Below are 25,949 nucleotides of genomic sequence, written 5' to 3'. Positions count from 1 at the left end.
TTTTTTTTTTAAATACGTTTTGATTGTCTGCCAAGCAAAGAAGGAAAATTTAGTTAATAAATCTTTGATAGTTTGTCAATAGAATTTGGAACGTCCCTACAAAATACGTGATAGCCTGGCCGTGTCTAAAGCTCTTATTTAAGATGAAATAATGTCCTTACCTTTCTTCTCAGTTTAGCAGTATCGACAACATTTAGCTAAAGGTCTGTGGATCACTCAGTTTTACTGCGATAACTGTCTTACTACGTGACTGTGAAAGCATCAGACAAAGGTATATTTGGCAAGGAAGCGAATCTGGGTTGTTTATTATTTTGTGAACTAGATGTACTCAAAAATGATCAAAGATACATTACCTCTGTACATGTGGCGAATAAAGTCGATAATTCTTCAGATCGATCTCAATTGAAGACTGTCACTGAGATAAAATTGAGTAAATTACTGAAGCAATTTTCTGTTGAGTATATATTGACATTATCTCTTTGAGACTACAGTAATCATTTATTCACATTTTTCGAATAAATTTATAGTTGGTTTCGATGACAGTTTCGTATTTCTACATTCCAGGTTTTGATTAAAAATAATCATCTTTAGTTATGCAAACGTATTTAATCAGTGGAATATATATATTGAAATAAACTGTTCATTCAATAAGGTAGACCTGAATAGCTCAAATATTAATGATCCAGAGAGATATTTCATTTATTCTTTAGTACATAGTTACTGTCTGACATTAAGAGTTTTGAAACTGTTGCAGAATGTAATACATAACAAACAGCTTCAGATGCCCGTTCTGTTATTGCCATTAACAGTATTGAAAAGAGACTTGTCACATTCTGGCTCTACCAGTTATTTGTAAAAATTTACAGAATGAGTGTCCTTCCTGAACAGGTCTCTTTTGCTCTCCTATAATTATGACTCATAAATGTCCCACAATTTATACTGAATCTGCAGAGGACACGGATGATGATTAAATAAAGGCTGTAAATATATTTAAATCCAGGTAAATTTGATTCTGCAGTTTATTTAGTATATATTAAATGTTTTAAAGATATGTGCGGCATGCTGCAATATATTTCAGTTTAGTAAGCATACGTGTGTTGACAGAAGACGTAATAGATAACAGAAGTGACGTCCTGGCGTACTTTAGATGTCATCAGCATCATTTTTTATTTAAAACTCTAAGTTGGAGCCATTGCAGCCATCTGCAAAGCAATAGCTGTTTTTGTACGCTAACCGATCATGCTTGGCACAGCATCCCAGTCTGGTGTCGGTGACGTTACATGAGCAACATCGCTCTATGTTATCTGGATCTAAAACAAACACAAGAACACCATTAAAAATGCTCATTATGCAACAATTCTGTCAAGCAAGGCGCGGAAGTTCTCTGTGCATTGCCTCTCATCTGCAGCCAACACAAACAAAAACACTTCACCATTACAAATGTTCATTATGCACTCTCTCCTACCCTGTATCACGCAAGTCACAACACTGAAGGGGGACACGTTGTTACTGTGTGTGCAGTATTGCCGGTTACCATCTGAAAGCAACACAAACACAAATTAAACAGCTTTAGTAAGGTTATTTATATAATCCTTGTCGCCCTGCTCCATGTGGAAGACAACCCTCCAAAGTGGAGGTGCCATCCCTGCGTGTACAAGATTACTGTTAACATCTCGAACCAATATAGTCACAGACATAAGAGCATTACAAAGTTTCATTACATAATCCCTATGGCTCACATACCGTTAAAAATAAAGTGCACTTAAACCATTCTATTAACAATGAAAAATGGACCCCAGGTATACTTTTTTTCTCAACCTCATATATACACTCTGTAAACTCTACCAAGGAAACTGCAATTCACTCCTTCACCTAGACAAACGGATCAGCGTCAGTATTTATCCATACTGTCAACTCTACCTCTTTCCTCCCTACGCTATTCCCTATGATGGTGAGGCTAAACAAACGCTGTATCATTGTAAGAGATGCAGAGGCGAGTGAGTGTACCGGTGCTTACCCCAGTTGATTACAACCTGCGCCACATGATCATAATGCGCCAGTGCTTAACATACAAACGACTGAATTTTAATCTAAGAATGAACTTAAAAATGGTTCAAATGGCTCTGAGCACCATGGAACATTACATCTGGGGTCATCAGTTCCCTAGAACTACTTAAACCTAACTAACCTAAGGACATCACACACATCCATGCCCGAGGCAGGATTCGAACCTGCGGCCGTAGCGGTCGCGCGGTTCCAGACCGAAGCGTCTAGAACCGCTCGTCCACAGCGGCCCGCTGAAATTAAAAGTTAAAATAACTTTTCCAAACTTCGCCATTGTAGACTTAAGTATATTAATGTTAACATTGTAAGATCTCAGAATAATGAAATGAATATGTTAGGTAAAATATATTATCTTAAAGAAAAAAATAAATAGCACTGAATAATAAGACTACAAAGCTAAAATTTGTTCAGAATATGTAAATGGTTGTCATCACCTAAAAGCTACATGTCTCAACTTGATCAGATCAATATTTCGGCCAAAATTGGCATTTTAAGAAAAATTGAAGCCGCTAAATATTAGACTCAGAAAGACAAAAATTCGTATGTAATCTAAGTTACATGTGAAAACATTATATATGTGACACCAATAAGCATACTCCTTTTCAAGTTATTTACTAAAAACCAGACGGAATGAAAATGTCGTTATTCATGATAGATAAAGTATCATTTGTACTTGTAACAGAAAGTTCTACTTGTAGCACTCGATTATATTCATGCAATAATACAACTGTACCAAGTTTCAAGACTGTATCGTAAGTAATAATAATTACAAGTAATCCTAAAGAGGCAGTTCAGAGGTCACGTTCTACTGTCGGTTCCATTCTAAAATTCTAACTGATAAAGTTTCAATGCAGTCCAGGTAAAACTTTGTCAGTAACATATGCAAACTTAACTCTGTATAAAAGTTAAGAGTATTGTTATTTGTTAATCCATGGAGATATTAATTAATAAATGGTCGATGAAGAGGCCATTTCATTACTGCCTGCTGTGCCTAGGGCCGTTGATGGCAGATGTTCCGTTTGGCGGTCCGCTGCGCCGCTATATAACTGCAAGCAAAGAGACAATGGGAAGAGACACTTCGCACGTCAGTCAAACACCTGAGTGCATTGTTCCCCGGATGACGTCAGGATTGGGCCGATTTGAATGAGTTTTCGATAAAAGTACAAAGTGAGTTCGTGAGGACAGTACGCCCTCCTGGATCATTTAGCTTTCACCGACGTAACTGTTTGTGTGCCTCCCTCCCATAGCGTTGCCAAACCCTCGTGGCCAGTAGCAAGATTATTTTCCACTTTTAAGGCGAGCAGTTAACGTTTGTTGATTATAAGTCAGGGCGACGGACCATTTTACTTGGAACCTTCCGTAGAGGTCACCTCTGAACTGTTAACAGTGCTGTATCCGATAGGTACATAAGATAGAACACTAAGACATTTTGTGCATGTGAAATTTCACAGAATATATCAGTCAGTTCAAACTCAAAACTTTTATTTATAGTCATGGTTCCTGATCCTGCTGAGTAAACAGCAAGTAAGAATATTTTCTTTCAGTGAGCACAAAGAAAAATGTGGACTTCCAGACTGGAAATTAAGGTTAGTATGTTCTCCATCGCTTTCTGGCTGACCGAAAAAATAGTTTTAAGACTCTTGTTAAAGGCGAAAGTAAGTTAAAATCACGCACAGACAATTTAAGTGTTTTTTCATAACGAATAACGGAGATTATTAGATTATTACCCGCCACCCCACAAGAGTTTCTCCTCTAAATACCAATTTTCTTTTTTTCATTTTTACTTCATACCATGTCCACTTGAGTCATCCGGTCCACAACCCCATTTCTGCCTCCTAATATCCACTCTTCTCCCATGCAACTCTGTATTGTTCACTCGATCACCATAGTTTTTCTAATCTTTTGTCATTTAAAGTCCATTTCCCACTGCTATAAATCAAAGTTGGCAATAAATACACTGAAAGTGAACTTCAGTTTTCACAAATATCAGAAGTGTGTTGTTTCAGTCTTATGTATTTTGAAAGAAGTACTTCAGATTATTGGGACACTTCTGTTTGCTTATTCATTTTTGCATGAGGCCTTGTCTTTAAATAATCGATAGACTCAGAGCTAGTTTTATGAAGTCAGCATTACTTTCTACAAATTTGTTTCCACATTTTCTTAACACATTGATCTTGTGTTATTAGGACACATTTGAAGCCCTTCATTCCCAATCATATTCTTATGAGATCTTCCACTGGTTTGTTGAAATTTATCTGCACTAGAGGAAACAGCAAAAAGAATGATAATCGATACTGCGCAACATACAGGGTGTAATATTACATACGGAATGTTCTCACGTTAAGTATGACACATCCAGTATTCTGTCAAACTCCAGGTGGGCAACTGTCAGCGCTTGTGGGTCTGTCAAACAGATTGAGTGGCAGAAGTCGTGGGTCACACCCTTGGGGAGCTACCGCCAAGGAAGGTAGTAGACGGGCTAATGTATTTTCAACATATGTTCGCGTTCACGGCACCAAAAAATTTACAGTGTTACATGATATCTTATACTAAAATGCGTGACGTGCTACTCAATTAAGCGGACATTTATATAGGTCTCATACAAATCACCAAAGGTATAGGAAGTCGAATAAAGATATAACACAGAAATCTTTCAAACTGATTACAGTTGACAAAAAAATGGTACAACATTAATCAAAATGTCAGCTTAAGGAGCTCATCAAAACAGGAAAGGGAAGGGGAAACTGGCTGGGGTAATAGCAGGAAATTTAAGGGGGGGGAGGCACTGCCATGAATGGTAAAATACCAGTGGTTACAGGTGTTGGAGCAGCACCTTTTTTAGGATAGGTAAGACAGAAAGATGTCAAGTTCTACGAGAGGTCAGGATTGAAACAAATCTTCAGTTTAGGAAAGAAATTAAACAGCACAATTCTAGCACATTGGATCACCAATCACAGCTATCAATTATAAATTTTCACCAATCACCAGAAATTTTATCTCCACCAAGTTGTATCTCAGTCCTAGGTAATTGCATTGATGAATTAAAGTCACCCAACCCAGTTGACATAATCTGCCTCTCTGAACACCGTGTGACCACTGGTATAGGAACTAGGCCTAAGCACAATGAGAAACTCAGACAGGAGAGTACTGCAAATGTTAGAATAAGGAAAGGTTCTCATAAAAGTATAATTAAAAATAATGTAAGTATATTTCATCAAAATATTGGGAGTTTAAAGAATAAAGTAGATGAGCTTCTGGTTTGTTTAGAAGATTTAGAAGCTAGGAATGAAATAGATATACTATGCCTGTCTGAGCATCACATTGTTACTGATATGGATAAGGTAAATGTAAGTGGATATAAGCTGTCTGCACATGTAATGAGAGAAAATATGGAGAAAGGAGGAGTTGCCATATATGTCAAAAGTTATCGTTGTGCAAAAAGTATAGAAACAAAAAACTTTTGTGTAGAGAAACATATAGAAGCATGTGCCTGTGAGCTTAAATTAAATAAAGGCACATTTATAATTGTAACTGTATATAGGTCCCCATCAGGAAATTTTCATCTATTTCTGAAAAATTTGGACTCCTTGTTGTGCTATCTGTCAGACAGGGGGAAGCAAATTATTATTTGTGGGGACTTCAATGTACATTCTCTGAAAGAGGGTAATAGGAAAAATGACCTTGAAGTATTACTCGGTTCTTTCAATTTGACACCCATTATTGATTTTCCTACTCGGGTGGTAAAGGATAGCAGCTCACTGATAGATAACTTCTTTATAGACCAAGATAAGTTTAACCAGATAAATGCTCAGCCTGTTGATAATGGTCTTTCTGATCATGGTGCACAGCTAGTTACAATATATGACATAGCTCCATTCAGCAATACTAAACAGTCCTCCAAAGTAGTACGTCCAGTCAACGATTTAACAATTGCAAATTTCAGGGAAAGCCTACAGCAGTTAGACTGGGATGAGGTGTACCATGAACCTGATGCCAATTTAAAATATAATTTATTTCATGACATTTTTGTAAATGCATTTGAAAACTGCTTCCCCAAGAAAATACACTCCTGGAAATTGAAATAAGAACACCATGAATTCATTGTCCCAGGAAGGGGAAACTTTATTGACACATTCCTGGGGTCAGATACATCACATGATCACACTGACAGAACCACAGGCACATAGACACAGGCAACAGAGCATGCACAATGTCGGCACTAGTACAGTGTATATCCACCTTTCGCAGCAATGCAGGCTGCTATTCTCCCATGGAGACGATCGTAGAGATGCTGGATGTAGTCCTGTGGAACGGCTTGCCATGCCATTTCCACCTGGCGCCTCAGTTGGACCAGCGTTCGTGCTGGACGTGCAGACCGCGTGAGACGACGCTTCATCCAGTCCCAAACATGCTCAATGGGGGACAGATCCGGAGATCTTGCTGGCCAGGGTAGTTGACTTACACCTTCTAGAGCACGTTGGGTGGCACGGGATACATGCGGACGTGCATTGTCCTGTTGGAACAGCAAGTTCCCTTGCCGGTCTAGGAATGGTAGAACGATGGGTTCGATGACGGTTTGGATGTACCGTGCACTATTCAGTGTCCCCTCGACGATCACCAGTGGTGTACGGCCAGTGTAGGAGATCGCTCCCCACACCATGATGCCGGGTGTTGGCCCTGTGTGCCTCGGTCGTATGCAGTCCTGATTGTGGCGCTCACCTGCACGGTGCCAAACACGCATACGACCATCATTGGCACCAAGGCAGTAGCGACTCTCATCGCTGAAGACAACACGTCTCCATTCGTCCCTCCATTCACGCCTGTCGCGACACCACTGGAGGCGGGCTGCACGATGTTGGGGCGTGAGCGGAAGACGGCCTAACGGTGTGCGGGACCGTAGCGCAGCTTCATGGAGACGGTTGCGAATGGTCCTCGCCGATACCCCAGGAGCAACAGTGTCCCTAATTTGCTGGGAAGTGGCGGTGCGGTCCCCTACGGCACTGCGTAGGATCCTACGGTCTTGGCGTGCATCCGTGCGTCGCTGCGGTCCGGTCCCAGGTCGACGGGCACGTGCACCTTCCGCCGACCACTGGCGACAACATCGATGTACTGTGGAGACCTCACGCCCCACGTGTTGAGCAATTCGGCGGTACGTCCACCCGGCCTCCCGCATGCCCACTATACGCCCTCGCTCAAAGTCCGTCAACTGCACATACGGTTCACGTCCACGCTGTCGCGGCATGCTACCAGTGTTAAAGACTGCGATGGAGTTCCGTATGCCACGGCAAACTGGCTGACACCGACGGCGGCGGTGCACAAATGCTGCGCAGCTAGCGCCATTCGACGGCCAACACCGCGGCTCCTGGTGTGTCCGCTGTGCCGTGCGTGTTATCATTGCTTGTACAGCCCTCTCGCAGTGTCCGGAGCAAGTATGGTGGGTCTGACACACCGGTGTCAATGTGTTCTTATTTCCATTTCCAGGAGTGTAGTTAAATATACTCGTAAGAAACCTTGTAACAAACCATGGCTTACTAAGGGTATAAAAATATCTTGTAACCGGAAAAGGGAAATGTATTTGACAGCAAGAAAGAGTAGTGACCCAGAAACTATCAAAAATTATAAAAACTACTGTGTTATATTAAGAAAAGTTATTAAAAAATCCAGGAGTATGTGTATCATGTCTGAAATCAGCAACTCTGATAATAAAATTAAAACAATTTGGAATATTATTAAAAGAGAAACAGGTCAACCAAGGGCAGAGGAAGACAGTATTACCATCAAATTGAATGAAAACTTTACGAACAAAAAGTCAGAAGTTGAAAATATTTTTAATAATCATTTTCTAAATGTTGTGGATATAGTAGGATCCAGGTGTTCATTAGAAGATGCTAGGCTGTTAATGGAAGAGGCCATACCTATGCAATTTGATACAATTGAAATCTCACCCACTTCTCCCTCTGAAATTAGGAAAATAATAAACTTGCTTAAAAGCAAAAACTCACATGGAATTGATGGCATTTCCAGCAAAATACTAAAAGCTTGTTCTCAACAGATAAGTAAGATTCTCAGCCACCTGTGTAATAGCTCTCTGGAACAGGGCATTTTCCCTGATAGACTGAAATATGCTATTGTTATACCTTTGCATAAAAAGGGGGATAGATCTGATGTCAACAATTACCGTCCAATCTCCCTTCTAACAGCTTTATCCAAAATTTTTGAGAAAGTAATATATTCAAGAGTAGCTTCACATATCTGTAAAAATGAAGTACTAACAAAATGTCAGTTTGGTTTCCAGAAAGGTTTTTCAACAGAAAATGCCATATATGCTTTCACCAATCAAATTTTGAATGATCTGAATAACCGAACACCACCCATTGGGATTTTTTGTGATCTCTCAAAGGCTTTTGATTGTGTAAATCATGAAATTCTGCTAGAAAAGCTCAAGTATTGTGGCATGAGTGGGACAGTGCACAAATGGTTTAATTCGTACCTAACTGGAAGAGTGCTGAAAGTTGAAATAAGTAGTTCTCATAACATGCAAAGATCAGCACATTCCTCAAACTGGGGAACTATCAAGAATGGGGTTCCACAAGGGTCAGTCTTGGATCCTTTGTTGTTCTTATTATATTTTAATGACTTGCCATTCTATATTCATGAAGAGGCAAAGTTAGTTCTCTTTGCTGATGATACAAGTATAGTAATCACACCTGACAAACAAGAATTAACTGATGAAATTGTCAATACTGTCTTTCAGAAAATTACTAAATGGTTCCTTGTAAACGGACTCTCACTGAATTTTGATAAGACACAGTACATACAGTTCCGTACAGTGAATGGTATGACGCCATTAATAAATATAGACCTTAATTAGAAGCATATAGCTAAGGTAGAATATTGCAAATTTTTAGGTGTGTCCATTGATGAGAGATTAAATTGGAAGAAACACATTGATGATCTGCTGAAACGTTTGAGTTCAGCTACTTATGCAATAAGGGTCATTGCAAATTTTGGTGATAAACATCTTAGTAAATTAGCTTACTACGCCTATTTTCACTCATTGCTTTCATATGGCATCATATTTTGGGGTAATTCATCACTGAGGAATAAAGTATTTATTGCACAAAAGCGTGTAATCAGAATAATAGCTGGAGTCCACCCAAGATCATCCTGCAGACATTTATTTAAGGATCTATGGATGTTCACAGTAGCTTCTCAGTATATATACTCTCTTATGAAATTTGTTATTAACAACCAAACCCAATTCAAAAGTAATAGCAGTGTGCATAACTACAATACTAGGAGAAGGGATGATCTTCACTATTCAAGATTAAATCTAACTTTGGCACAGAAAGGGGTGAATTATACTGGCACTAAAGTCTTTGGTCACTTACCAAATAGTATCAAAAGTCTGACAGATAACCAACAAGTATTTAAGAAGAAATTAAAAGATTTTCTGAATGACAACTCCTTCTACTCCATAGAGGAATTTTTAGATATAAATTAAGAAAAAAAACAAAAACATATTTTAAAAAAATTTAAAAAAATAAAAAAATAATAAAAATAAAAAATAAAGAAAAACAAAAAAACACAATAAAATAAAGTTGTTATATTAACTTAAGTATGTTGTTAAATTAACCTAATTATGTCATGTATTGGAAAATTCGACTCGTTCCACATCATTACGAAGTGTCGTATTCATGATCCATAGAACTAGTATTAATCTAATCTAATCTAATCTAATCTAATCTAATCTACATGTGGAGGTTGTAATGGGACACTCTTCTCTAGCATTACCTTTCTTTGTAGTAATAACCGATACCATTTATACTATCGATTCTTCTACAGCTGGACATTCCATGCTGTTTAACTAAATGAATTTCATATGATTTTGTATACGATGTATTATATTTCAGGCTAAAATGAATAAAAATAAATTAATTTGTAACAGTCGATATGTATGAGTCCTAACCGTTAAAACTACTCTTCTTTCAAAAAATAGGTGAAACAACGAAATATCTGGCATACTTAAAATTCATAGTTTAATTGCACAATCTGATGCTAATTATTAAATTTATTTCTCGATTCACTTATAAAATAATGTTATATCTTAGTGATGATTCTTCTCTTGTCAAGAAAGTTTGAGAACTCTTTTGCTTTGTAAACTCTTTGGAATATTGTGAGTACCGCAGAATGTAGGAGCATTGGACATGGCTCTGATTGATGCAGACGAATTTCTAATCTTGTCAGCAACAATGTGAATTTATGTTCCGAATCGGAAATTGTATAGTCGGTGTGATGTAGAAGAATGGCATAAAATAAAATAAAATCATAAAGCATATAGTACTTTATCTCTTATTTAGTCATCTACAACCCAGTAAGTCAAAATTTCAGCCACAAGAATGTAGCCCTAGATGCAAGACTGGAGCCAACAACAAGAGAAAATGAAGATAAGTAAAAAGTTTTTCTTTTGCATATCTTACGCCTCGCTAAGCTTTCAGAACTTGTGCAGCGACAGAGAATTTTAATTGTGATGTGTGGAAGGGTAAGATTAAAAGGTACAAGAATCTTTTTCACGGACTAAATAACTCATTGAGATATGTCGGGTACATGCAGAATCGGTATAAAAATAAATTAATTTAACATGGAAGGCTGCTATAGTCACTAGTAACTAGACCTTCTAACATATCAATCACAGCATTTACAATGTAAGTTTTCCGTAATTTATTACGTTAATTCCAGCCAGCGATTATACACACTACCAAAGTCACCCTTAATCCAAATTGTATAGAATCTACGATAAAAGTATTTGCACTCACGGAACGAACGGTTCATTTTACAAAAAGATGAGATGTCACGTTTCTTTTAAAGTATTAAACACTGATAATCACTTGATGAAAGTGTGCTACTTTCGAGATAACCCTTTTGTAAACTGTGAGTGAACTATTAACCGTACAACTCCCGATAATACTCTATTTAAATCACCACAGAAGTGTGCATTTGTACCTGTAACTCCTAACTTTTACGATTATAGAATAACTGTACTGGTGAATAGTCTGAGCCTAATGACCAACCATGAGAGGGAGTGCAATTTACGGCTATATAAAGACGATCAGAAACTGGAGTGGAATACTCGAATTTGGGACCATGAATGAGGTAGGAGGTATGTCAGTCTACTCACCTGTTTGGCCTCGAGTACCCGTTTTAATTTAGAGTTTAATGTGTGGGTGCTCTAGGCCCTTGAGACTTTTTTCTGGCGTTCAGTTGCAACTCGAACTTCCGTGGTTTCTCGAACTTTATCAGCTTCCTCACGTGCTGTTGTGAGAGCGTGTACTGTTTATCGTGAGTTATCCATGCTCGGAAATTTCAATTATTTTGTGGTTTAACATAGTTTGATTTATTTTGAGCTTCCGCGCTCAGGACTTGTATCATTACAGTTGTGGCTACGTTCTATGGATACTCTCGACGGAGTTTACAAACGTTGTCTTTTACTGAGTGGACTTGGTGCTGTTGTACAACAATACTTGAGAAACAGAGACCATTTAAGCTTACCTTACATACCATGAATATGTAGATAGAAACGTGTGACCATTTTCTTTTGCATGATATACAGTGATATTAACAAAAATAATTTGTTGTTAGCTATTATGATACGTATTAGCTTGCCCATCAACAACCAAAATTTATATAGCTCTTTAGCTGCATGTTATCTGCGACTCTGAACTGACAAACGCAGACAGCAACAGATTCGCATTGAAATTTAGTCAAGTAATACCCACTGCGTGATGAATACCTCCACGACGTTTGATAAATATCTGACCGGTTCCTCATGAGCTAGCACTTTCCACATTAGATAGTGTGATTTTGACTCTAATATCAGCATTTCAGGCAGTAGGGAACCATGACAGTTTCAGACTATCTTGCATTATTACCATTTTCCCCTGATATGCTTTCTCTCTGGTTTTATGCCAATATATTTCAGATGGAATGAATGGAAGACTACGTTCCCTAGTACATGACGCCTCCTCCAGTAGCTGACATCCCTAGTGACTGGCACCGTCTTTTTGATTCCAAAATTATATTTCCCTCTCTCTGAAATGGTTACATTAATGAGGCAAAAGCGAAAGGAATACAGTTGCGAACTTAATAACTGCTGCTTAACCCACTGGTTTTATCAATAGTGCCAGTATGTAGGTTATTTTTTCTTTTAAAAATATTTTATAATAACTGAATTATGACAGTAATATCATGTGTGACTTGTGTTTGAAGTCCTCCGTAATAAAGCAATTTTAGTTTGCAGCAAAGTTTGAATTTTCACTTGTGACCATTTTTTTGTAAATTTCGAACTATTTAAGATCGACGGATGGTGGCGGTTAGCTTTCAAATGTTCAGCAAAAGCCAAGTGGTGTATGACCTCACCAGTTTTGTTCAATAAATGTTTGCAGAATCTCGTCTTAAACATCCTACCTGTTTGTACAATGTATTCAGCATCATATTCAGTGCAGTCACTCCTATATATCCCAGAACCATTAAATTTGTAAGTGTGTGCCTGTTCGTCATGAATATAACAGCTGTGCACGTTGTCAGCCGACTATACAGTGCTTTTTTTGGGTGATCAGTCTTCTGACTGGTTTGATGCGGCCCGCCACGAACTCCTTTCCTGTGGTAACCTCTTCATCTCAGAGCAGCACTTCCAACCTATGTCCTCAATTATCTGCTGGATGTATTCCAAACTCTGTCTTCATCTACAGTTTTTGGCCTCTACAGTTTCCTCTCATACCATGGAAGTCATTCTCTCATGTCTTAACAGATGTCCTATCATCCTGTCCCTTCTCCTTATAATTGTTTTTCGCGTATTCCTTTCCTCTCCAATTCTGCGCAGAACCTACTCACTCCTTATCTGATCAGTCCACCTTATTTTCAACATTCGTCTATAGCATTACATCTCAAATTCTTCGATTCTCTTCTGTTCCGCTTTTTCCCACAGTCCATGTTTCACTACCACACAATGCTGTACTCCACACGTCCATACCCAGAAATTTCTTCCTCAAATTAATATCGATATTTCATATTAGTAGACTTCTCTTGACCAGGGATGCCCTTTTTGCCATTGCTAATCTGCTATTGTTGTCCTCCTTGCTCCGTCCGTCATTAGTTATTTTACTGCCTAGGTAGCAGAATTTCTTAACTTCATCTACTTCGTGACAATCAGTCCTGATGTTAAGTTCCTCGCTGTTCTCATTTCTGCTACTTCTCATTACTTTCGTCTTTCTTCGATTCACTCTCAATTCATAATCTGTACTCATTAGATTATCCATTCCATTCAGCAGATCCTGTAATTCTTCTTCACTTTCATTCAGGACAGTAATCTCATCAGTAAATCGTATAATTGTTATCCTTTCACGTTGAATTTTAATACCTCTCCTGAACCTTGCTTTTATTTCCATCATTGCTTCTTCAATGTACAGATTGAACAGTAGGGTCGAAAGACTACTTCCTTGTCTCATACCCTTTTTAATCCGAGCACTTCGTTCTTGGTCTCCAATTTTATTAATGGCTCTTGTACATATTGTATATCATCCGTCTCTCCCTATAGCTAACCCCTATTTTTCTCCGAATTTCGAACATGTTGCACCATTTTACATTGTCGAACGCATTTGCCAGGTCGACAAATACTATGAACTTGTCGTGATACGTCTTGTTCCATTATCAACCGCGACGTCAGAATTGCCTCTTTGGTGCCTTTACCTTTCCTAAATCCAAACTGATCGTCATCTAGCACATTCTCAATTTTCTTTTTCCATTCTTCTGTATATTATTCTTGTCAGCAACTTGGATGCATGAGCTGTTGAGCTGATTATGCGATAATTCTTGCACTTGTCAGCTCTTGGAGTCTTCGGAACTGTGTGGAAGATATTTTTCCGAAAGTCAAATGGTATATCGCCAGACACATCGATTCTACTCACCATCGTGAAAGACGTTTTGTTGCCACTTCCCCCAATGATTTTAGAAATTCTGATGGAATGTTATCTACCCCTTCTGCCTTATTTGATCGGAAGTCCTCCAAAGCTCTTTTAAATTCTGGTTCTAATACTGGATTTCTTCTAAATCGACTCCTGTTTCTTCTTCTATCACATCAGACAAATCTTCCCCCTCATAGAGGCTTTCAATGTATTGCTCCCACCTACCCGCTCTCTCCTCTGCATTTAGCAGCGGAATTCCTGCTGCACTCTTAACGCTACCATGCTTGCTTTTAATGACAGCGAAGGTTGTTTTGACTTTCCTGTATGTTTAGTCTGTCCTTCCGACTGTCATTTCTTTTTCGATTTCTTCACATTTTTCATGCAGCCATTTCGTCTTAGATTCCCTGCACGACCTATTTATTTCATTCCTCAGTGACTTGCATTTCTGTATTCCTGAGTTTCCTGGGACATTTTTGTACTTCCTCCTTTCATCTATCGACTGAAGTACCATGGTTTCTTCGCCGTTACATTCTATGTACCTATGTTTTTCTTTCCAACATCTGTGATGACTCTTTTTAGAGATTTCCATTCAACTTCACCGTACTGCTGACTGAGCTATTTCTTATTGCTATATCTATAGCCTTAGGGAACTTTAAACGCATCTCGTCATTCCTTAGTACTCCCGTATCCCACTTGTATGCGTATTGGTTCTTCCTGACTAATCCCTTAAACTTCAGCCTACTCTTCATCACTACTATATTGTGATCTGTGTCTATATCTGTTCCTGGGTACACATTACAGTCCAGTATCTGATATCAGGACAAATGTAAGGATGTAGAGGCTTATCTCACTAGGGGTGGGATAGATACTGCTTTCAGGAAAATTAAAGAGACCTTTGGAGAAAAGAGAGCCACTTGTATGAATATCTAGAGCTCAGATGGAAACCCAGTTCTAAGCAAAGAAGGGAAAGCAGAAAGGTGGAAGAAGTATATAGAGGGTCTATACAAGGGCGATGTGTTTGAGGACAATATTATGGAAATGGTAGAGGATGTAGATGAAGATGAAATGGGAGATACGATACTGCGTGAAGAGTTTGACTGAGCACTGAAAGACCTGAGTCGAAACAAGGCCCCGGGAGTAGACAACATTCCATTGGAACTACTGACGGCCTTGGGAGAGCCAGTCCTGACAAAACTCTACCATCTGGTGAGCAAGATGTATGAGACAAGCGAAATACCCTCATACTTCAAGAAGAATATAATAATTCCAATCCCAAAGAAAGCAGGTGTTGACAGATGTGAAAATTACCGAACTATCAGTTTAATAAGTCACAGCTGCAAAATACTAACACGAATTCTTTACAGACGAATGGAAAAACTGGTAGAAGCCGACCTCGGGGAAGATCAGTTTGGATGGCGCAGAAATGTGGGAAAACGTGAGGCAATACTGACCTTACGACTTATCTTAGAAAATAGATTAAGGGAAGGCAAACCTACGTTTCTAGCATTTGTGGACTTCGAGAAAGCTTTTGACAATGTGGACTGGAATACTCTCTTTCAAATTCTAAAGGTGGCAGGGGTAAATACAGGGAGCGAAAGGCTATTTACGATATGTACAGAAACCAGGTGGCAGTTATTAGAGTCGAGGGGCATGAAAGGGAAGCAGCGGTTGGGAAGGGATTGAGACAGGGTTGTAGCCTGTCCCCAATGTTATTCAATCTGTATATTGAGCAAGAGGTAAAGGAAACAAAAGAAAAATTCGGAGTAGGTGTTGAAGTCCATGGAGAAGAAATAAAAACTTTGAGGTTCGCCGATGATATTGTAATTCTGTCAGAGACAGCAAAGGGCTTGGATGAGCAGTTGAACGGAATAGACAGTGTCTTGAAATGAGGATATAAGATGAACATCAACAAAAGCAAAACGAGGATAATGGAATGTAGTCGAATTAAGTCGGGTGATGCTGAGGGAATTAGAGTAGGAGCCTGGCTCTGAGCACTATGGGACTCAACTGCTGAGGTCATTAGTCCCCTAGAACTTAGAACTAGTTAAACCTAACTAACCTAAGGACATCACATACATCCATGCCCGAGGCAGGATTCGAACCTGCGACCGTAGCGGTCTCGCGGTTCCAGACTGCAGCGCCAGAACCGCGCGGCCACTTCGGCCGGCTTAGAGTAGGAAATGAGACACTTAAAGTAGTAAAGGAGTTTTGCTATTTGGGGAGCAAAATAACTGATGATGGTCGAAATAGAGAGGATATAAAATGTAGACTGGCAATGGCAAGGAAAGCTTTTCTGAAGAAGAGAAATTTATTAACACCGAGTACAGATTTAAGTGTCAGGAAGTCGTTTCTGAAAGTATGGAGTGTAGCCATGTATGGAAGTGAAACATGGACGATAAATAGTTTGGACAAGAAGAGAATAGAAGCTTTCGAAATGTGGTGCTACAGAAGAATGCTGAAGATTAGATGGGTATATCACATAACTAATGAGGAGGTATTGAATAGAATTGGGGAGAAGAGGTGTTTGTGGCACAACTTGACAAGAAGAAGGGACCGGTTGGTAGGAGATGTTCTTAGGCATCAAGGGATCACAAATTTAGCATTGGAGGGCAGTGTGGAGGGTAAAAATCGTAGAGGGAGACCAAGAGATGAATACACTAAGCAGATTCAGAAGGATGTAGGTTGCAGTAAGTACTGGGAGATGAAGAAGCTTGCACAGGATAGAGTAGCATGGAGAGCTGCATCAAACCAGTCTCAGGACTGAAGACAACAACAACATCTGATATCATAATCTCTGTCTGACCATAATGTAATCTATCTGAAATCTACTCGTATCACCCGGTCTTTTTTAAGTATAGCTCCTCCTCTTGCGGTTCTTGAGCAGAGTATTAGCTATTACTAGCTGAAATTTATTGCGAAACTCTATTAGTCTTTCTCTTCTCCCATTCCTTGTTCCAAGCCCATATTTTTCTGTAATCTTTTCTTCTTTTCCTTCCCTTACAATGGCATTCCGTTATCGCATGACTATTAGATTTTCATCTCTCTTTACGTACTGTATTACCCTTCAAATATCCTCATATACTTTCATTATCTCTTCATCTTCAGCTTGCGACGTCGACATGTATACCTAAACTATCGCTGGCGGTGTTTGTTTGCTGTCCATTCTGATAAGAATAACCCTATCACTGAGTTGTTCACAATAACACACTCTCTGCCCTATCTCCCTATTTATAACGAATCCTACTCCCTTTATACCATTTTCTGTTCTGCTGCTGTTGATATTACCCTATACTCATCTGACCAGAAATTCTTGTCTTCTTTCCATTTCACTTCACTTGTAGGGAAGCAGCATACTCACGCCTTATAAAATTCACATCAGCCTTTCCATTGTGTGCCAGCCTAGTCCACTGTAACTAGCTCTGACGTCATAAATATTGCGCAATACTTTAAAATGAAGTTAATAAGCTGAAACGTTTCTAGCATATCAGGAGTAATACGAAATCAATATGTGTTGGATATCAGTTCAATAACTTTACCCATTTTCGAAATTTGGATGTTTTTCTGTAAAAATCATTGGCGCAACAGAAAAGAGCTAGAAACTTAGAAATTTATATTTAGATTCCTTTTGCATAATAATTTAGTAGAAACAGTATTCTGGATCTCACAAATTAAAATTTTAGTTGAAATTCATGATTTTCTGGTTTTTGTCTTAGAAATTAAGGAAGCAAGATAGATTAAGTAGGCGAATAAATAAAGCTAGGATGTTTAAATTTAAGTAGAAGGGAGATCCGCTATAATCATAAAAATGTGAGAAGTTTCAACAGAATAACTATAAAACTATAGCTATATCGTATCTCCAAAGAGCAAGTTCAGAGCTCGTCTACTGCGTGTAGTGTAATTAAATTAATTCTCTCGCCCAAAATATTTGACTTAGCCACATCAGACTTTTATTATGATTACTTACTTGTGTGCTGATTGCACAATTAAATTGAAAGCTTCATCGCCCATCCGCAAAGGAAGCAATGATTTATTCGATAACTTAAAGTGGTGCATTACTAGCCCTGCGGCTAATCGGGAGAGCAGATTTGATCAGACGTTCCCTTAGCCGTCCGCACCGTGGCTTTATATGTAAGAATGCTGCGCGAGAAAAGGATGGCCCCAGTTCTATCCAGATGCTGATTAGCGCACCACTTGTGCCGGGAGTCGCGTCGCATCGGTATCGTTGATATAAACAGCCTCGGATGCAGTAATAAGTTACTCGGGATACGCGTAGCCATGAAATCGTTTTCGAGTGAAGTGTTAATTTTGGGATTACGTTAATGATCTATCTTTAGTTTGCGTATGTCGTATTTTCACGTGCCACTGCAGGACAGACATTCTACCATTATTAGCGTGACGTTTGATGAACATTATCATCAAATTATGGTGAGCATTCACGTAAACATTTAATTTGAACAGTTATAGTTGCATCATCGCATTAGACTCTGAACTGCTCTGGTAGTTGGATTGTGTGGATTCTTTTTGGTCTGTGACTTTCAGAATATAGTGAACATTTTAGAGAGAATGGTTTTTGGTTATGAATCCCAGACAATCTCCTAATTCCTCAGAGCTATAAGCTGTAGCTATAAATGTATTTATCAGATGAAGTGGGCACTATGAATTCTAATTACAGGCTTCACGTTTTGCTAATCACTTTCTGGTTGCCAATATTGTAGTTAGAGAGCCAGTGTTGAGAACGGCAACAGCATTAAATAAATAGTAGGAACATTAACAATTATGCCTCCCGCCACCCCACACACTGATCCCTACTATATCTAGATTGAGCATTTGCATTTCCTTTTTCAGATTTCTAGTTTCCGTACCACCTTCAAGCTTCTCATATTACACGCCCCAACACCTAGAACGTTATCCTTTCATTGGTTTTTCAATATTTGTCTCATGGTCACTTCCACCTTGGCAGTCCCTCTCAGAGACCGGAATGGGGGACTATTACGGAATCTTTTGCCAGTGGAGAGATCGTGATGACACTTTTTCAGGTACAAGGCGCATGTCCTGTGTATACACGTTATGTGTCTTTAATGCTGTGGTTTCCATCGCCTTCTGCATCCTCATGCCGTTGATCATTGCTAATTCTTGCGCCTTGAGGGGCAGTTTCCCAACCCTAGGACAAGAGAGTGCCCTGAACCTCTGTCCGATCCTTCGCCCTCTTTGACAAGGCCGCTGGCAGAATGAGGGTGATTTATTATGCCGGAAGTCTTCGGCCGCCAATGCTGATTAGTAATCAAAAGTTAAGCGGTGGTGGGATTCGAACCTGGGACCGATGACGTTTTGATTACTAATGAAAGACGCTACCCTGGACCACGGGTGCAACGTATGCAGTGCTTATTCCGTATTTTTGAAGGAATTTGACGAAGTCGTACGAAAGATTCCCCACAAAAGTGATTCTCAAAAACTGAGAAATAACTACTTATGGCGTGGGACAGATGTTGTTCTTATCTGGCATAGTCTTGTTCCTGTATGGATCGCCAACAGTAATCGGGTTGTGGCCGTTACTTGTGGTGATATATCTAAGACTGGTCAAGATATAGATAATGGCAGGTCACTAACTTGGTGAATCATAACAATGAAATGTAAGTTAAAGGTAATAAAGACTACGGCGACCATAATTTTCAAGAAACATTGTCTTCAACATAATCTGATTCCCGTCTACCTGCAGGCAAATCTAAGAACTAACACCCGAATAAAGACTTCCTTAAGTGTACTAGATTCCTCATTTCAAGCTACATTAGGTGTTTATACAAGGAAAAAGATAATCTTAATCTACTTTCCCACGAAGTTTATGTCTCAGCAGTTTAACTTCGGTATTATGACCAATTGGATATTTGAATGAGAGTTGCCAACCAATTTGTTTGGAATACTGTCCAACCGATCGCTCGCACCTAGTCTCGTAAGTTAAATAATTAAAGATACGTTTACTGCCCTACACCTAAAAAAGAGTGTGCTAACGTGGGAGGTCTTTCTTGTTTTCTGACGGAGTGTTTAGTCTCTCTGGCATACGCTTTGACCAAGAAGGAATGCAATTTTAAGTGAGAGTCTGAAACACGGCATTCAGCCTAATCCAGGTAGGAAACTAGCGACGTCCCTAACAGTGGATTAGAAAATAGTCATTGACGTTTCCCCATGCCCCAGAGATGAGAAGATTAAAATCATTTGTAGAGCTAATGAGCTAATAGAGAAAGCCTCTCGTAAGAAATCCAAAAATGTTCATTACTTATCATTAAAAACTAATAACAATGAGTTACCAGTGATTAAAGAAAGTACTTCCACTACAAAATTGACTGCATCACCAAAACGTTATAGTTCCGTAATAATGATAACATCATGAGATCTAAACTGACCACCAAAACAATTTGCAAAGGAGTTTAATTCTACCCTGATGTGACGGCAAAAATGAAAATAATGAATCCTAAAGTCTCATTGTAATGTGCCCAAATTAAAGGTCATATATTGCTTCACCCAATAGTACGATTCTAATGGTATGGTAACATGGGGGAACTAGTCTCTGAATACCTATTAAAACTTTTGCAAGAGAACTTTGTATTCAAGCAGAACTTCTCAATACGAAACAGGATAGAATTAGCTGATTTAGTCACTAGTGGCGTTTTTCAGCTAACAGTGTTCTCCTATCTTCGGTTATAAAAATATTAACACTAATGTTCCAATAAATGAGACAATTTCTCCCATACAAGAAAATTTTGTAAATAAGACCTGACTTACACAAGACGAGACTAATGAAATCTACTGCACCCTACCGCTGCTAACAGCTCATAATCATTTTTCATTTAGTGTCAAATACTATAGAAAAACCGAAGACCTGGCTATGGGTAGCTCTGTAGCGGGTTTCATCGTCGATGTTTCTGTAAATAGTCTTAAATATAGCTATCAAAATAATAACAAATACAATTCCAAACAAGTCCTCTTTAACCGTCGATATGTCAACATTTTTGTTCTCTTCAACAGACAAGCATAAAATGTCAAAGGGTTAGTAGAAAACTTCAGTACACTTCGTCCAAAAATGGAATTCATCCCGGTATTGATGAATGAACATTTCGTACTTAATTATTTAGATTTTCAGTTACAACTTACTGTACTTAGTATTATGTTTCATATTTACCGCAAGCCAACTACAAGTCATTCCGTGATACATACTTCCTCCTGTCATCCGCTACGTTACTTACTCGCTTTCTTCAAGGCTAAGATTCACTGTGTTAATGAATTGCCATTATCTGCTGCCTCCATGGTAAAATTGTTAACAAGTCTGATATATAGGCACTCATTTCCCACCCTGTTAGCCGACGAATGTGTCATGTTTATATCGTATTTTTGAAGAAGTTTGGCTAAAGCGTACGAAAGGTTCCCTAAAAAAGGGATTCTCACAAATCTGGAAGCAGCTGTTGAAGGTGTGGTGGTGATGCCGTTCTCATCTGGTGTAATCTCTTTCCTGTACAGATCAACAACAATCCCAGTAGCGTGCACGTGTGGACATGGGTTCAGGGTACTCTCTTGCTCTTGAGGTGGGAAACTGCCCTAAGGGCAAGAAGAATCAGTGATTATCAATGGCAAATTGCTGCACTAAAGATACGTAAGACATGTGGCCTGTTGTTGAAAAAGTGTCGTGAGCATCTCTTCATTGGAGAAAGATTCCGGACTAGTCTCCCATTTGGATCACCTGGACGGGGCTGCAATGGAGAGGTGACCATAAGAACAAGATTGAATAACCAACGAAAGGGTAACGTTTTACCAGTCTTGGTGTGGAATGTCAGAAGTTTGAACGTGGTAGGGAAGCTAGAAAATCAGAAAAGGGAAGTGCTAAGGGTCAATCTGGATATAGTGGGGGTCAATGAAGTTAAATGGAAAGAAGACAAGGATTTCTGGTCAGACAAGTATAGGGTAATATCAACAACAGCAGAAAATGGTATAACGGGAGTAGGACGTACTATGAATACGGAGGTAGGGCGGAGAGTGAGTTACTGTGAACATTCGAGTGATTGGATGGTTCTCATTGGAATCGATAGCCGGCAAACTCTGGCAACAACATTTCAGGTACACATGCCGGCGTCGCACGCTGAAGATGGAGACAGAGAAAGTATATGAGGATAACGAACGGGTAATTCAATACCTAAACGAAGATGAAAATCTAATTGGATTATAGAGAAAGGGTTACAGGAGGAAATGGGTTTGGTACCAGGAATGAGAGAGGAGGAAGAATACTTGAGTTCTGCAATAAATTTCAGTTCGTAACAGTGAATTTTCTGATCAAGGATAACAAGAGGAGGAGGTGAACTCGGTGAAGGCCGAGATGTATGGGAAGATTGCAGTTAAATTGCGTCATGATCATGCAGACACTTCGTAACCAGATATTGTATTGCAAGGTGTACCCAGGAGCAGACACAGATTCCGACCATAATTTAGCAATTATGTAAGGCAGGCTTAAATTTAAAGGACTAGTCGGGGAAAATCAACAGGAAATGAAGTGAGACAAGTTAATACTAAGGAATGAAGAAATACACTTGAGGTTCTCTGAGGCTACATATGTACCAAGAATGTAACCACGAAAAGTAACCATGGATATCAGAAGAAATACTTCAGCCAATCGACGAAAGAAGGAAGTACAATAATGTTCAGGGAAATTCAGGAAACAGAAACACAATTCACTTAGGACTGCATTGAGGGTAAATCGAAGAATCGCGAAAGAAATTAGAATTTGCAGAAATGAACAGAAACAGAAACTTAACATGAAAATTGGGATCATGATGAGACGAAGATACAGAATTTCTCTCTCTCGGAAACAAAGTAACCCATGATGGATGGAGCAAGGAGGATGTAATAAACTGACTAGCTCTGGCAAAAAGAGCGTTCCTGGCCAAGAGAAGTCTCCTAACGTCAGCGGAGGCCTTACTTTGAGCAAGAAATTTCTGAGAATGTACGTTTGGAACACAGCACTGTATGATGCGAAATATGGACTGTGGAAAAACTGGAAAAGAAAAGAATCCCAGGATTTTAGATGTGGTGCTGCAGAAGAATGTTGAAAATGAGGTGAACTGATGAAGTAAAGAATGAGGAGGTTCTCTGCAGAATCGGAAAAGTGATCATTTAATTCTGTAGCGCAGTATAGTGTGAGTGATTTCCATACCATTAGGCGCCCACAGCTCGTGGTCTTGTGGCTATCGTTGCTGCGTCTGGATCATGCGGTCCCGAGTTCGATTCCCGGCCGGGTTGGGAGATTTTCTCTGCCCGGAGACTGGATATTGGTGCTGTCCTCATCGTTTCATCATCATTCATTGAAAGTGGCAAGATTGGATTGAGTAAAGATTGGGAATTTGTACGGGCGCTGATAACCGCGCAGTTGAGCAGCCCACGAACCAAACATCATCATCATCACATCATTAGGTATGCCGCCTCGAGACATATACACAGTTTCTAACTTCAATGCTTGACTCATTGTGTTGCATGATTACCGTTGATCCTGCCTATCTTTCCTACTTGTGGACAATTTGAGTGACTAAATTTTACTCTGTGCCGAATTTGGTAAGGGGCCGTTTCTTGACTCTGGTGATCTAAGTTTGCATTGATACTGATACTCTCCCTGCATTGCTTCATTCAGTGCTTGACAAATAGTCAGTAAAGGGATAGCACGGATTGTCTAAATGGTTATTAATTTAATGATGATTCAGTGAACCTATTTCGCAGCGGATAACGCAAAGGAAGTGGTGAGGTGGGGTGTGGGCCTCAAGCAACCAAAAAACCCAGCTAACCGACAGCATCTGCCCCGCTTTCAGGCACCATATACTCTCATATGGAATCTTCACTTTCAATAATTTCTGATTTCACATTATTACGGTGGCTCAGTTCAGGATTGCATTTACTGGGTACGGGACACGGGGTGAAATTATTGTTTCACACACGTAATATTACCATTTAAATACCACTTTCCTTGGGCCGCACGCCCCTCTTCTCAGTTCTGCACAAATTAACATTCAAGTTACAAGGACATTATGCGTTCTCCTTCTAATCTAAATGGTCTCTTAGTTCAGTGATACACACGTGATAAAGCGAAATGTTCCGTTACTCTTGGGATTACCGTTCTCACACGACACTCTCATACCCATGCCACACGTGGACTGAGTAACAAGTGGTATTTTAATACAATCTATTTAAACCGAATTTCGGTGTCCCCCTCTGATTTGGGCGGGAACAACATCGCGTGCTAGGACGCGATCTTATAGCGGACGGTCGCGTGATAAGCAAGCAGATACATTTATTAATTGTTAATACACAGAAATGACATTCATTCTATTAAATCCGTCACACGAACACTTGCAAAACCAACAATCAATTTCTACAAGAACAACCGTATGCAATGACGAATCACCCATAACATTTCATTAACATCTTGTCATTGCCAATAAAGTTACAATCTTTGATCGTTGATGGATAGTATCAATCCTTCACACGAAACACACGCAATTCCTACTCTATATACTGAGCGAGGCTGCGCTGTGGTTAGCACACTGGCCTTGCATTCTGGAGGACAACGGTTCAAACCCACGTCCGGCCATCCTGATTTAGGTTTTCCGTGATTTCCCTATATCGCTTGAGGCAAACGGCGGAATGGTTCCTTTGAAAGGGCAGGGCCGACATCCTTCCCCATCCTTCCCAACTGCTATGGGACCGATGACGTCCCTGTTTGGTCCCCTCCCCAGTCAACCAACTAGCCTGTTTTGTGTTTCCACAAGAACGTCCGTTAGCTCACCGACTGAGCACCCAAGCCCACGTGGGATCTTGGAAATCCATGGCTCTAAATCAGTCACCATCTATGATCATTCTTGGATTTTATACACTCCTGGAAATTGAAATAAGAACACCGTGAATTCATTGTCCCAGGAAGGGGAAACTTTATTGACACATTCCAGGGGTCAGATACATCACATGATCACACTGACAGAACCACAGGCACATAGACACAGGCAACAGAGCATGCACAATGTCGGCACTAGTACAGTGTATATCCACCTTTCGCAGCAATGCAGGCTGCTATTCTCCCATGGAGACGATCGTAGAGATGCTGGATGTAGTCCTGTGGAACGGCTTGCCATGCCATTTCCACCTGGCGCCTCAGTTGGACCAGCGTTCGTGCTGGACGTGCAGACCGCGTGAGACGACGCTTCATCCAGTCCCAAACATGCTCAATGGGGGACAGATCCGGAGATCTTGCTGGCCAGGGTAGTTGACTTACACCTTCTAGAGCACGTTGGGTGGCACGGGATACATGCGGACGTGCATTGTCCTGTTGGAACAGCAAGTTCCCTTGCCGGTCTAGGAATGGTAGAACGATGGGTTCGATGACGGTTTGGATGTACCGTGCACTATTCAGTGTCCCCTCGACGATCACCAGTGGTGTACGGCCAGTGTAGGAGATCGCTCCCCACACCATGATGCCGGGTGTTGCCCCTGTGTGCCTCGGTCGTATGCAGTCCTGATTGTGGCGCTCACCTGCACGGCGCCAAACACGCATACGACCATCATTGGCACCAAGGCAGAAGCGACTCTCATCGCTGAAGACGACACGTCTCCATTCGTCCCTCCATTCACGCCTGTCGCGACACCACTGGAGGCGGGCTGCACGATGTTGGGGCGTGAGCGGAAGACGGCCTAACGGTGTGCGGGACCGTAGCCCAGCTTCATGGAGACGGTTGCGAATGGTCCTCGCCGATACCCCAGGAGCAACAGTGTCCCTAATTTGCTGGGAAGTGGCGGTGCGGTCCCCTGCGGCACTGCGTAGGATCCTACGGTCTTGCGTCGCTGCGGTCCGGTCCCAGGTCGACGGGCACGTGCACCTTCCGCCGACCACTGGCGACAACATCG

At 40.2% G+C, this 25,949-nt stretch overlaps 1 protein-coding gene across 1 annotated transcript in view; it reads right to left on the bottom strand.

The window, feature by feature from the left end:
* Window positions 1–989: 989 nt before the first annotated feature.
* LOC126237325 (uncharacterized) overlaps window positions 990–25,949 on the bottom strand; it is a 46,967-nt gene continuing 22,007 nt past the window's right edge. The window contains exon 3 of the mRNA XM_049947294.1: window positions 990–1,310. Coding sequence (XP_049803251.1) covers window positions 1,171–1,310 — 140 coding nt within the window. The 3' untranslated portion in view covers window positions 990–1,170. The remainder of the gene's footprint in view (window positions 1,311–25,949) is intronic.

Source organism: Schistocerca nitens, chromosome 2 (assembly GCF_023898315.1).
Source record: "Schistocerca nitens isolate TAMUIC-IGC-003100 chromosome 2, iqSchNite1.1, whole genome shotgun sequence".
Taxonomy (NCBI): Eukaryota; Metazoa; Arthropoda; class Insecta; order Orthoptera; family Acrididae; genus Schistocerca; species Schistocerca nitens.
The sequence above is the reverse complement of the archived record's forward strand: the minus strand, read 5'-3'. Positions and strand labels throughout refer to the sequence as shown.